Source organism: Anolis sagrei, chromosome 6 (genome assembly GCF_037176765.1).
Source record: "Anolis sagrei isolate rAnoSag1 chromosome 6, rAnoSag1.mat, whole genome shotgun sequence".
Lineage (NCBI taxonomy): Eukaryota > Metazoa > Chordata > Lepidosauria > Squamata > Dactyloidae > Anolis > Anolis sagrei.
In genome coordinates this window covers 21,301,711-21,316,337 of record NC_090026.1, presented here as the reverse complement: position 1 = coordinate 21,316,337, position 14,627 = coordinate 21,301,711, and the positions used below count along the sequence as shown (strand labels likewise).

General features: G+C 41.2%; 1 protein-coding gene across 1 annotated transcript; it reads left to right on the top strand.

Moving 5' to 3' along the window:
- The first annotated feature begins 437 nt into the window (after positions 1-437).
- LOC132777918 (17-beta-hydroxysteroid dehydrogenase 14-like) lies at positions 438-13,746 on the top strand. Its single transcript, XM_060780469.2, has 9 exons — positions 438-532; positions 3,805-3,849; positions 5,387-5,487; positions 6,065-6,131; positions 8,073-8,164; positions 9,115-9,219; positions 10,786-10,853; positions 11,600-11,696; positions 12,386-13,746. The coding sequence occupies exons 1-9, from the start codon at positions 445-447 to the stop codon at positions 12,548-12,550; spliced, it is 828 nt and encodes a 275-aa protein (XP_060636452.2). The 5' UTR covers positions 438-444; the 3' UTR covers positions 12,551-13,746.
- Positions 13,747-14,627: the final 881 nt, after the last annotated feature.

Sequence of the window (14,627 nt, the reverse complement as noted above, 5' to 3'; positions counted from 1 at the left end):
TTTAAATCTTAAGTAGTATGAGGAGCTTTTGAGGAGATCTCCACCTCTAAAGGCGAGATACGTGTTTGTCTATTTTTGATGTCGAGTGGATAAAACTGCTTGTTCAGATGCTTTAATTTTGATTTTGCTGACTAGAAGAGATGTGATTATTCTTTGCAAAATTTGAGATATGTTCTGGGCCTTTAGTTGGTTTCCTCAGGAAATATGTGTACAAGGTTTACAGGAAACAATTAATTTCTTGCTTAGACTTGAGATATTTCCAAGATACCTCAATACACCAAAATCCAAAAACTCCCCAAAGCCCAAACATATCTCTTCCCAACCATTCCAAAAAAGAGAGGCTTCATTTTGGTGAGTGTGCATGCGCAGTGAGGGAAACCACATATGTATTTAAAAGATCAGCTGGATGTGGAGCCATCAGTCAGAACCGTGAGAGGCACTGCGATGGCAACTGAGCTGCGATATCTGGGGAAGGTGGTCATAGTAACGGGGGGCACGAAGGGCATCGGCAAAGGCATCGTCAGAGAATTTGGTGAGAGACAACTGGGGGACAGAGGAAGATATATATAACTTAAACATCTTATAATTCTGGATTTTTTTTATTTGCTTCCCATCACTATGGACTTAACCCCAAATGCGTGTATCCTTAAACAAGGTGCATCTACACTGGAGAATGAATGCAGTTTGGCACCATTTGAACTCTCTTGGCTCAAAGCAATTAAACATTGGGATTTGTAGAGTGATGACACACCAGCATTGTTTTGGAAGAGAAGAGTAAAGCCCTCATAAAATTACAACTCTCTGATTTCCATAGCACTGGGCCATGGCAATGAAAGTGGTGCCAAACTGCATTCATTCTACAGTGTAGCTGCACCCTTAAGTGATGTATATATGGGGAAAAGTTGGGGAATAGAAGTTGTTTTATGCTTCTGTAGTTAATTAAAATAATATTAAAGTAATGTTAAAACAGTAGATAAGTTAAATATTTATCCATAAAGGTAAAGGTTTTCCCTGACATTAAGTGAAGTCGTGTTGGACTCTGGGGGGTGGTGCTCATCTCCATTCCTAAACCAAAGAGCCGGCATTGTCTGTCTCCAAGGCCATGTGGCCATCATGACTGAATGGAGTGCTGTTATCTCCCTGCAGAGGCAGTACCTATTGATCTACTCACGTTTGCATGTTTTTGAACTGCTAGGTTGGCAGAAGCTGGGGCTAACAGTGGGAACTCACTCAATATCTATCCATATTAATCAATACTGAGGAAAGAAATATAATAGATAACCTATCATTACAGTTTTTTCCCATCCCACCCCCTAATGTACCCTTAACAGAATCAAAGATTCCCAAAGAAACTACATTATACTGGGATAACAATTTGAACAAATTGAACATCTTGCCTAAAACTGAAAGGTGTAACTCTGTATAAATCATTATAATTGTATCTATTCTTAAATAGGTATTGTTACAGTTACTTAGACTTCATTGTAGTTAGGCTGGATCTACACTGCAGTATAATGCAGTTTCAGAATTCAGTTTAACCTCATTGAACTAGATTATATGGCAGTGTAGATGCTCAGTTCAATGCAGTTAAATTGCTTTTTGAAACTGCATTATTTGCAAGTGGAGATCCAACCTTTCACTTAGGAGCTCATCACATAGGGAAAATTCCCCCTTGTAGAACACTTCACCTATGGAGTCAGCACGGAGCCTGCCAGATCTCATCACATGACACACATCTACTTCCGGCGGGCTCCATGCCGGCTGCAATGGCGAATTATTATATGAGGGGGAAAGCTCGACATGGAAGGCTACCCAGGTTTAGATAGAAAATTATCAATCAGAATAAAAGAAAAATTACTACAAGATGATATAGAAATGGTACTTGACCCCGATAATATGGATAAGAACCATTCAAAAAAAATGTTGGAGGGGTTGGCAAGAAATGGGAACATTAACTCACAATGTAAATATGTAGAGAGGTTCTAGGGAAAAGTTCTAATAGAGATATAAAGCATTATGAAGAAAAAAGTAATAGAAATCTGGCATCTATATTGTTATCTTTATACGATACAGATGATTGGAAAGAAAACTAAAAGAATTTGATAACAATGTTGTGAATGACTGCAAAGCTATGAATAGCAAAAATTAGAAAGGAAGGGTAGAAATTAAGATAGAAGAATGGTAAAGGAAATATGGCAAGCTATTTAACCTCAGCAGACTGAAAGCCAAAACCAAGGTTCTAACAACATCTGTTATAGAACTCCAATATGCTGATGACAACACCATCTGTGCACATTCAGAAGAAGACCCACAAGGCACTCTAAACACCTTCGCAGAAGCATATGAGAAGCTCGGCCTGTCATTGAACATCGAGAAAACCAAAGTGCTCTTCCAGCAGGCACCAGCCAATCCATCTGCAATGCCAGAAATACAGCTTAATGGTGTAACGTTATAAATGGGAAGAAATAAATATATGAATTATATAATTGTATTTTGTTTTTGTTGTTCATTCGTTCAGTCGTCTCCGACTCTTTGTGACCTCATGGACCAGCCCACACCAGAGCTCCCTGTCGGCCGTCACCACCCCCAGCTCCTTCAAGGTCAGTCCAGTCACTTCAAGGATGCCATCCATCCATCTTGCCCTTGGTCGGCCCCTCTTCCTTTTGCCTTCCACTTTCCCCAGCATAATTGTCTTCTCTAGGCTTTGCTGTCTCCTCATGATGTGGCCAAAGTACTTCAACTTTGTCTCAAATATCCTTCCCTCCAGTGAGCAGTCGGGCTTTATTTCCTGGAGGATGGACTGGTTGGATCTTCTCGCAGTCCAAGGCATTCTCAGAACCTTCCTCCAACACCACAGCTCAAAAGTATCTATCTTCCTTCGCTCAGCCTTCCCTAAGGTCCAGCTCTCACATCCGTAGGTTACTACAGGGAATACCATGGCTTTGACTAGGCGGATCTTTGTTGCCAGTCTGATGTCTCTACTCTTTACTATTTTATCGAGACTGGACATTGCTCTCCTCCCAAGAAGTAAGTGTCTTCTGATTTCCTGGCTACAGTCTGCATCTGCAGTGATCTTTGCACCTAGAAATACAAAGTCTGTCACAGCTTCCACATTTTCTCCCTCTATTTTCCAGTTGTCAGTCATTCTTGTTGCCATAATCTTGGTTTTTTTTATGTTTAGCTGCAACCCAGCTTTTGCGCTTTCTTCTTTCACCTTGATTAGAAGGCTCCTCAGCTCCTCCTCGCTTTTGGCCATCAGAGTGGTGTCATCTGCATATCTGAGGTTGTTAATGTTTCTTCCAGCAATTTTTACCCCAGCTTTGCATTCATCAAGCCCCGCACATCGCATGATGTATTCTGCATACAAGTTAATGAAATGAAATGGAATTAAAATGTGATAAAATTATAATAATAATTTTAATAATAAAATTTTAATGATAATTAAAAAAATAATGGGGCACTCCTTGGAAAGGGACACTTTCCAGTGTGTGATAGGCAAGTCGGTGATGGGGGTGATGCGGAGCACTTGGTGACAAATTCGCCCTGCTACTCCATGATTTGTCCCGCTGCTCTACAGATCCTCCTGCTGTTCCCCATAACACATGGAGGTCCGTAGTGGTGCGAAGTGCCAGCTCAGTAGGCTGATATATAGAAACAAGATGAAATACAAGTTGAGTATCCCTTATCCAAAATGCTTGAAGTGTTAGGGATTTTGGGGGGATTTTGGAATACACGTAATAACGTGTGACTGTAGTTAGTAGATTTTGTTTGCCATTCATTTGCTCTCTTTGTTTTCCTTCCCAGTTCTCCAAGGAGCCAGCGTGGTTTTCTGTGCACCAGAATCTGGTGGTAAGCATCTCCAAGTAGGAATGTTCCTCTTGTGAACTCAAGCTATAGTCCTTGTAGTGGAAGAACTACATTTTAAATGCATTTTCAAAGAAATGTAGGGTGAATAGAGAAACCCAGGAACCCAAGGAAAGCACTGGTTGGTTCCACTTGCCCAGCATCCATGACCCAAAGAGAGATGACTGCCAAAATTTAATAGAACAGCCTTCCCCAACATAGCACTCTCTACTATCTCTGAGTGTACTTCCCCTGGCTGAGTATGATGGGAGTTTAAGTTCAATATATCTGCAAAGAGTGAAGTTGTGGAAAGCTTTTCTGTCAGCCTTCAGATGCAACGTCACAGGAATTGTCCTTTGCCTCCTTTCTCACCACTTTTCCTGATTCAGATCCCTTATTCTCCTTTTACAGGTTTTGGTTTCAGTGTCCTCACCTAGCTTTCTTGAGGTCACAACCCATTGGCAGGCGGGAGGAGGTGTCAGAGCATCCATCCATAATTTTGCAGACTCCTTTGAAGTGGATGCACAAATACAGGCCAGAGAAAATGAAAGTGTACAAGGACAGAAATGGAAAGGAGGAAAAGGTCCTATGGCACATGTCTTCTTCAGTGGTAACCCTTCCGAACCTGGAGCTAGTACCTCCAAATTTCCCTACTTTGGCAGGAGTCCCAAGCCCCTAACTCCAGAATAGAGGGCTTACATTAAAACATTGGTTCTTAATCTTTTTCTTCACCATGGACTCGCTTTTAAATCTGTTTTGTGGCTGTGAACTCCCATGTCTTAACTCAAGATTTAGGTACTAGTTTGCACCAAACAATTGTTTCAATTTTCTCCTGGCTGTCCTTTAAATTTAGAGAGAAGGAGATATAAATCATGCACACACTTCTATCTAGCTACATAATAGCCAGTTGGAGGATATTCTGCACTTGGTGGCAACTTTTAAAGAAATGGGACACTCGGTAAATATTGGCATGAAGAGTAAATATCGGTGACTATTACTTTCCAGTTGTTTCATCAAAACATTGAGTGTCTCTGCCTCAAATACTCATTAGACTCCAAGTATGGGGCTCAGATAGAGACCTGCAGCTTGTCAATGAGTCCCACCCAGGCATGTAGCCGGGGGGGGGGGGGGGGGGGGGCTTGGGGAGCTTCAGCCCCCCCCCCTAAATTTTCATGGTGGTCCGTGAGAAGGCCTTCCTGGTACATTATTTAAACTGTTATGTTTATTCATATCATGATCTGATCACCATGCTCAATATATCCCATATGCATGGGGGTATTGGGGTAAAAAAACAGAAGGTTTGCTAGGGTAGACCCTCTTTCACTCAGACTCAGACCCCCCCCAAACCAAACTCAGCCCCCCCCCCAAAAAAAAACAAAATCCTGGCTATGGGCCTGGTCGCACCTAAAGGAGATCCATTGAATCGATGATTAAATGGTAAAGCCCTATGAGGCAGAATTTTCTTGCACTTGTTCCTTCATCACCTGGAGTTGGAACTGCCCTTCAAATTCCTCACAAACTCTGTTTGCGGCTGTCTTTGCAGAAGAACAGGGGAAGGCCATTGAACAGGAACTGCAGAATTGTGGGGCTGCTGGGGAAGCTCACTTTCAGATCTGCGATGTTCGCTATGAAAAAGCAATTCAGGTAGGCAGGGACTGTGGGGAAAGATGTTGGTTTGGGAGACCTTCCTTGTTGATATGTGTCTTCATATGGCAACCACAAAATCAAGCTATCACAGATCTTTCTGGGGCTGAAACCTAAGGTCACCCAATAGGTTTCCATGGCCAAGGGGGAATTGAACCCTTGTCTCTACAATCATAGTCCAGCACCACGACAACATGCTTCTTTGGTGGCTTCAATTTTTTTCCCTTAGCACAATTTTATTCTTAAAGCCTGGACTTGAAAATGTAGTTCTTTAAAGGATATCCCAGAATCCTCCAGTGACAGGGGTGTTTGATGGATTTTGAAGACTTAGTCTAAAATTGTGGGAATGATTAATGTCATAATCCAGTTTAGTAGAAGCACCTTCCTCAATACAATGTTTTTTATATGAGCTGGGTTACACCTTACCTCTTCCCTGATTTTACCTATCCTGGCTGGGGATGGTGGGAGTTGTAATCAGCACATGTACTCTGTGGAAGGCTTTCCAGGCAACTTTCAGATGTAAACCATCTCCCATGCTTCATTTCTCCCCTTTTGCTAACCTTGTCCCTTTCCATAGAATCTGGTTGCTGTGACCATTGAACTTTATGGACGCCTTGACTGCCTGGTGAACAATGTTGGAATCCGTAAGTCATTCCCAAAACACTGGCAGGGAAGGTTCATAAATCAGGTGCCTTGTTTCTTGGACCTGATGGCTTTTTTGTATGTGTTAAAGGCCAGATCAAGGAGCTGCCAATGAACTGCAACTTTTGTTGTTCACTGCTGTAGAAGGCCATCATGTATATTGTGTTTAATTGCATAATAATCCCCACCATGTAACAGTCACATCCCCTTTTTGGGTGGCATAATTAGTATTTTTGTGTTTCTTCATAATAGTCACAAAGCCATTTGGGGCTCACCATCCCTCCCCTCCTTCTCTCTCCAAATGCAAGGCAGTTTTCTAAAAATCTGAAATAGAGGTTTCTAGAAGTCAGGACTGTCTTCCTTCTTCCTTTCTACAAAGCTCTCCATGTCAAATTTTTCGAAGTGCCTTGCCTTTGGAGAAAGAAGGAAGGGAACAGAGAACCACCAAAGGAGAAACAAAGCTATTTGAGGCTGGATCATCGCTCTTCTTTCTGCTGTTTCAGAGGTTAGGGCAGGTTAACAAAAGAAAGAAACCAAAGAATTAAAGGCCTTTTCATCATGTTATAGTCACAACCCAATTTTCAATTAAAAAAGGCATTAAAAGTGCGACTATTATGAGATGAAATGCTGTCTTTATTTGACAATTGGTTGACATGTTCCTTTGTCCTATTATGAGAGGATACACCACTGCTCCTTGGGGCTTACACTCAAGAAATCAAGGCCAGGCAAATGGCAGAGGACAATGCGCCACAGAAAGAATAGCCAATTATTTCAATTAAATGCTTTTTAGCCTTAGGGCCCATCTACACTGCCAGATAAAATCCAGATTATCTGCTTTGAACTGGATTATATGGCAGTGTAGACTAAGGGTGGATCCAGACAGGACTTTATCCCAGGAGAAGTGTGCACTTTCCTGGGGGCCTGTCCACACCTACCCCAAAAAGTGCATGCTTTCTGGAATGAGTGTCTAGATGTTCTCTTGGGACTAGCCAGAGAAAATGTCTGGAGGCCTTACCCCCTGCAAACCCCCAGAACCCATAGAAAATGAATGAAAACATACCTGGCCTCCATTACAGGCTTTGTCCAGCCCTCCTGGCACATAGAAATGATGCGCCAGGAGAGTGTGGGGAGGGGTAGTGATTTTCCTCCCTTCTCCCTCTCCCCTGTTCTCCTGGTGCATCATTTCTACGCGCCCATAATGCCCATAACGCACCCATAAAGCCCATAATGGAGGCCGGGTAAGTTTTCATTCATTTTCTAAGGGGTCTGGGGTCACGGGGCTTAGGACGGTGAGTATTCACACAGTTTACTGGGCTTATTTAGCCTGGTAAAGTGTGGGAATATTGTCTGGACTGCAGTATTCTGCAGTCCAGAACTGGAAATAGCAGGTTTATCCTGTGCCTTCCAAGAAGGCACGGAATAAACCCACTATCTAATTAATTTGCTACAAACCAGGGTTTTCCTGGTTTCTAGTGAATTAATACGGGACTGTCCAGAACGTTGTCTGGACAGCCCCTCCTTTATCTCAGTACTGTCTAATATAATCGAGTTCAAAGCAGATAACCTGGATTGTTTCTGGCAGTGTAGAATGGGACTTAGTGTGATATTAGATTTCTTGATGTAAGCAGAGAGAGGGGGGAATGGTTTGTTCAAGACCACTGCCAAACTCGGGTAGGGTGAAAAGTGGAAGTTGATGGTTCTTGGCTCAAATTCTTAGTGCCAGTTGCCTTGTTTGATCCTTCTGAGTGTGCCTTCTGATTTAGGCAAGAGGAACATCCTTCCATATTTGTGGAACCCAACTAGGATTTCATCATGATTTACTAAAGTTCTGGTTTACTGGAATAAGTGCATTAAAAAAGGTTAAAGAAAGAAAGAAACAGGAAGGTATTCTGGTTCTTACTTCCTGTGAAATTCTTTTCCTTTTCATATCTGCCTGTCCACAGATCCCTCTAATAAAACAATCGATGATTTCACAGCAGAAGATTTCCGCAACCTCATGGCCATCAATGCTGTCAGCTACTTCTTAGCATCTAAGGTGATTAAGATCATGAAATTAACAGGAAGCTGCATTATTTAAACTTATGTCCTTAGTCTCTTGAGTTTAGTGGTGGAGCCAGGCAGCTGCCCAGGGGTTTTGGATTGTGCATCTCAGCAGCCCTAGCCAGTGGAAGTAGTGGAAAGGCATTCTCAGAATTGCAGCCTAACAATCTGACCCAGCTGAGAATGATCATCAAGCAAAATGAGCTAGAGCTGCCATCATTCCTGTATGTGAGCAACATGGAAATTGTAGTCCAGCACAAAGACCAGAGGCCTGAGGAATACTGATAGCACTATGTAACAATTTTTTTTGTTCCTGGGTTATAAATGTATTATTTATTTATTTATTTACAATATTTTTATTCCACCCTTTTCACCCCGCAGGGCACTCAGGGCAGATTACAATGTACATATACATGGCAAACATTCAGTGCCATAGACATACAACATATATAGACAGACACACAGAGGCTGTTTAACATTCCAGCTTCATGAGGGTATTCTGACCACCAGGGGAGCTGTTGCTTCACCATCTATTTGTGACACTGATGGAGTACTTCCTCATTCTTTGCATTCTTGATGGAGATTTTATGGTGATGTAAATTAGTTAAATTAGCCTCCCTGCATAAGCTGTACCTATACTTCCTATTTGACAGATGCAACTGTCTTTTGGGCTGCAAAGGTCGACAGCAAGCTACACAATTGGTCCAAAGCTCTCTGACCCAGGCTGGCTTCAAACACATGACCTTTCAGTCAGTCTCAACCAGTTCAACATTGGGTTGCTATGAGTTTTTTGGGCTGTATGGCCATGTTCCAGTAGCATTCTCTCCTGATGTTTTACCTACATCTGTGGCAGGCATCCTCAGAGGTTTGTTCAGAGGTCTGGAAATGAGGCAAGTGGGGTGTATTTATATCTCCACAGATTTCTCGCATTTCTTCTATTTGCAGTATGCTCTGCCTTACCTCCGAAAAACAAAAGGGAACATCGTAAACATTTCCAGCCTTAGCCATGTTATTGGAAGCAAGCAGTCAGTAACCTATGGTGCAACCAAGGTAGGCTGGGGAAATATGACTTGAAGTTAGGTGTAACCCCCCCCCCCCCCACACACACACACACATTGTTCTAATGCACTGGTTCTCAACCTTCCTAATACTGTGACCACTTAATACAGCTCCTCATGTTGTGGTGACCCCCAACCACAACATTATTTTCGTTGCTACTTCATAACTGTAATTTTGCTACTGTTATGAATTGTAATGTAAATATGCAGGATGTATTTTCATTCACTGGACCAAATTTGGCATAAATACCCGATACACCCAAATTTGAATATGGATGGGTTGGTGGGGGTGGGGGGTGGGGTGGGGTGATTTTGTCATTTGGGAATTGTAGTTGCTGGGATTTATAGTTCACCTATCATCAAAGAACATTCTGAATTCCACCAATGATGAAATTGAACCAATCTTGGCACACAGAACTCCCATGGCCAACAGAAGATACTGGGAGGTTCTGGTGGGCATTGACATTGAGTTTGGAAGTTGTAGCTCACCTACATCCAGAGAGCACTGTGGACTCAAACAATGATGGATCTAGACCAAACTTGGCACAAATACTCAATATACCCAAATGTGAACACTGGTGGAGTTTGGGGAAAATAGACCTTGACATTTGGGAGGTGTAGTTGCTGGGATTTATAGTTCACCTTCAATCCAAGAGCATTCTGAACCCCACCAATGATAAAATTGGGCCAAACTTCTGACACAGAACCCCCAAGAACAACAGAAAATACTGTGTTTTCTGATGGTCTTTGGCAACCTCTCAGATACCTTTTCACAACTCCTGCAGGGGTTCCGACTCCCAGGTGAGGGTTGCCAGCATTTCAAGCTTCTGCTCCACTCACTTTAAGCAGCAAGAAGTGAGGCTTGTCTCCAAGCTACTGTTCAAAGCTACAAGAACATGCTATTAGGCAAACTTTGCCCCCCCCCCCCAGGTGTTCTGGATTTCAATTCCCACAAATCCTGGGAGTTGCAGTCCAAACATCTGGAGGGCCAAAGTTTGCCCATGCCTGTGGTATTGTTATTGTTTCTTTCTAGTCAAATGCTACCCAGTGGTAACTAAAATTACATTTAGAGGCTGCAACTGTTACCCCTTGTGCTACATTTGGAACAACTGAGGACCCTTCCACAAAACCATATAACCCAGAATATCAAGGCAGATAATCCAGAATATCTGCTTTGAACTGGATTATCTAAATCCATGTTGCCATATAATTCAGTTAATTGTGGATTTTATACATCTGTGTGGAAGGGGTTTGAGAGATGAGGAAAGCAGGGTTTTTCTGTAGCAACTCCATCCTTATTTTAAAGATCCCGATTTTCTTGACTCCCTTCTTGATTATGTTTATTCAAACCATTTTGACTGAAATGTAGACCTTTCTTTTGCACTGTTATTTTGATTGATCTGCCTGTTTTAAAATGTTTTATGTATGTTGCTATCAGCTGAATGTTATATTGTGTTGTTTCAATGTTTGGCCTGTTGGACTGCTTCATATAAGGTTCTGCCTCCAAAGGCCATATAGAAACATATACGTATCATAAAATAAATCATTCTACTTGTAGGGTGCGGTTAGTGCAATGACAAAAGCTCTGGCCATTGATGAGAGCAAGAATTGTGTTCGAGTCAACAGGTAAGACTATTGTTAAAAGGGAGCTATCAACAATACCGGGCTTCGGGATACTGGGATCAATGATATTTTGAGAACTGAAACAAGTGCGACTTTATTCTTTTCATTGAAACATGCTAGGATAATGTCAATTGGCCCTAAACATTGGTCTTCCACATGTTTTGACCATCTGCTCCCAATGTCCCTCCTCCCTACTGTCCACACTAGCTAGTTCTTTACTGGATGTGATGGACGTTTGCCCAATACCCTTTCCTATTGGCCACATTATAATTCAAACTATCTGAAGTGCCAAATTCTGGAGTGCCAAACAACCCTAGCTATTCTCATTTTGGCAGCAAATTAAAGTATTTCAGGAAACATGCCTGGAATTCCAACATATCTGAATGCTGGGGGATTTTTAAAAAGCATTTAAAAATAAGCAGCAGCAACAATAGCAGAGCAGAAGCTTCTGAGCATGGAAAGAGAGTGAATGAGGCCAAGCAATTAAAGGAGCGGAGTCAGGCTTTAAAAGTTACAAAAAGGGAACTTTTTGTGGGAAGAACTACATTTCTAAACATGTAACCTGGAGATGTTGGAAATTACAACCTTCTTCAAGCCTCCTCTAGTACTGGTAATTTGTTTATCTATAATCCTGTTGCTTACTTATTGTATGTATGTTCTGATACGCTTACTATTTACTTACTATTTTTGATGCCTCCTCTGAACTTGTCTTCTCTCCTTTAAAAATATCCAAACAATTTGAATTCTAGCATTTCACCTAGCTGTATCTGGACTCCAGCATGGGCAAGGGAGGCAAGCGAAACACCCGATCCAGAGGCAACAATCCAGAAAGGAAAAGATTTTCAGGCAAGTGCATGATGGGCCTGGGGCCACTGGATAGAATAGATTCTAGTTTATACAAGGAATTGTAAGTACAACACTCTGTAAAAAATACCATTAAAATTCAGCATGCATGAGGAAAACCCAGATTCTGCATCTTCTACCTGATTTGCAGTTTCACAATTGTACCTATTTTAGCTGTTATTTGAAAAACAGTTGGTCTTTTATATTTGCAGGTTTAACTTTTGTGTATTTAATTATTTACAGACTGGATTAACATGATCTGTTTGGTTCTCCAGTGTGAATTCATGACCAAATTCTGAAGAAAATTGATAAGGGTTGTGCTGGAGTACCCCAAAATTCCTAAGGTGGTTTAATAGCATTTTTTTTTAATTTGGGGCTTTTCCAGTTTTGCAGGGGTCCTGTATCCTAATTCTAGAAAAGGTGGAGGTTTGACTGTGGATGTTTATTCTATTTTCACTGGAAGAGCAAATGTAGTATGGATGGCATATGAATTCTGAACAATAAGTATTATTTGGAACATGCTTTTCTAATTACTGAGATCTCAGAAACTTGTGGGGTGTTATTTGTTGTGAATCAAGGCAACAACTCTTTGAGGAAGAAAAGAAATGGATGTGTTTGTGTCTGTGTACCCATGAGATTATCCTGAAGCACTAATTTTGCACCACCCTCTTTGTTCTCTATTATGTCCATAGCTTATGGGACGGATGGGGACCCCTGCGGAGATTGCAAAGGCTGCCCTGTTCCTTGCCACCGATGCCACATTCTGCACAGGATGTGACCTTGTGGCCAGTGGTGGAGCTGAGCTTGGCTTTGCCCATAAGAGCCCATTTACTCCTGGATGTGACTCTATAAACTAGTGGAGTTGACAAGAAAGGGAGAATTGCATTAGCTTCAAGATAGAATGCCAATCTATATGCTTTCCATCCAGGTAGAGGGCTATCTCACAAGGTAGTTGCATCCACTATCCATGTATTGCAGCCCATACAAAGAAGTTTGCTGGAAGATTCATGCCTATTTCTATATGGCTATATCTCCCAACACCCAGCAGCTAATTCAGCCTATGTGAAGAAAACACTGGAAACTGCAATCCAGCAACATCTGGAGGGCCACATGATTCCCATGTAACACTTCAGAGGCATAATAATTTCATATATGCTACAAGGATTAAGAAGGTGCTTTGCCCCAGAGCTCCTTTCCTGTTTTTGAAAGCAGAACTGCAGCAGGTACAGTTTTTTCAATCTGTGCATAACCATAACTTAAAAGCCTGTGGTCTTCTAGAATTGTGATTTCTCACATTTAGACCTCCAGGTGTTTTGATGCCCTATTCCAACCACACTTTGTTTCTTCAACATAGACTCACCCTCTTAATGTTTCACAAAAAAGTTAAAACCTGGCTATATGAGCAGGCTTTCCCAAACGCAGTGTAGCTATTAAACTGATCTCGGAACAGCTGGACAACGTGACTGGATAATGACTGGTAATGAAATGTGGAGAACTTATGTTTTTTATTATGATTATCGATGTTAAATGTAATGAATCTTTTATCCATGTTAAATGTTTTTAATGTGGGCATCAAATTGTGCCGCTTTGTAAACCGCCATGAGTCGCCCTTGGGCTGAGAATGGCGGTATAGAAGCATAGTAGCCAAATAAATAAATAAATAGATTCTGCCAAGGAATAGCTCCCTTCCCATATCATTTCCAGATGGGAACTCAGATATGGGATTTAGCAAATTGCCCCCCAAATCTGGGGTGTAAAATTCACTTCCAAAGACCTGACTCCCAGATTTTTTTAAAAGGCCAGGAGACTCCAGAGTGATGCAAACTAGATGAACTATCCCTTTTGGAAGAGATGCCTGCGTGGGAAAGGGAAATGCTGCTTAATATTGAGGACATAGGGAAAGTATGAGGAAGGTTCAATCGCTAGATGAATCCTTGTTCCAATCCAAGGAAATGAGTGTTAAAATTTCTCCTTGATGTTGTAACACTAAAAACAAATATATAGTTTCATATGTAAACAATTCCAATGTGTATACTCAATAAACATTTAATGCTGCACATCTCAGAAAGTAGTTGTTTTATTTCAGTACCCCGTTTTGTTTGTTTGTGTTTTCTTTTGCCCTTCTGGACCCCAATTATACCTTGTATTGCAAAGAGACTTCCATCTAAATTGCATGGGAAGAAAAGAGCAGATGTAAAGCGTAATTCTTATCTTTTCAATTTGCTTTTAAAAGAATTCAGAGTGACATATAATAATAATAATAATAATAATAATAATAATAATAATAATAATACAATAAACTTTATTTATATGCCTCCACCATCTCCCCAAAGGGGACTCAATGTGGCTAACATGAGGCCAAGCCTGAAAATACAATATAGCAAAATAAAATACAAAACAACGGAAAATTATATCACAATAAAATACATAAAGTAACAAGGTAAAATAAACAGTGCAAAATAACATAATGAAAAGTTGAACACAATGGGCAGGCCAAATGCACAAGATGAGATAGAAGTGGGAAAAGTGTATTTGTGAGGGAGGAGCCTAAAAAGGATGAACAGTGGGGTTAGGCCTTCATTAAGGATGGGGAAAGTGCATCATGAGCTGGAACAGACAGAAATGGGATATATGGTCACTCTCCAAAGGCATATGCTATTCTTTTCCTATATGCTATTCTATTGACTACTTTTGCTACTTTGGCAGCCACCTCTCCACAAAAAATTGACATTGATGCAAAAATACAATGCCTTCTGAACTCTGTGAGTACAGCCTTTTTTCAAATGAAGACGAGAGTGTACAAAGATAGAGACATCCATAGAGGTACCAAGATGCTTTTTAATAAAGCTATTGTCCTTCCAGTTTCAAAGCATGTATAATCTACAAACATCACTCTCGACTTCTGGAACTATTCCAACAGCATTACCTCCCAAA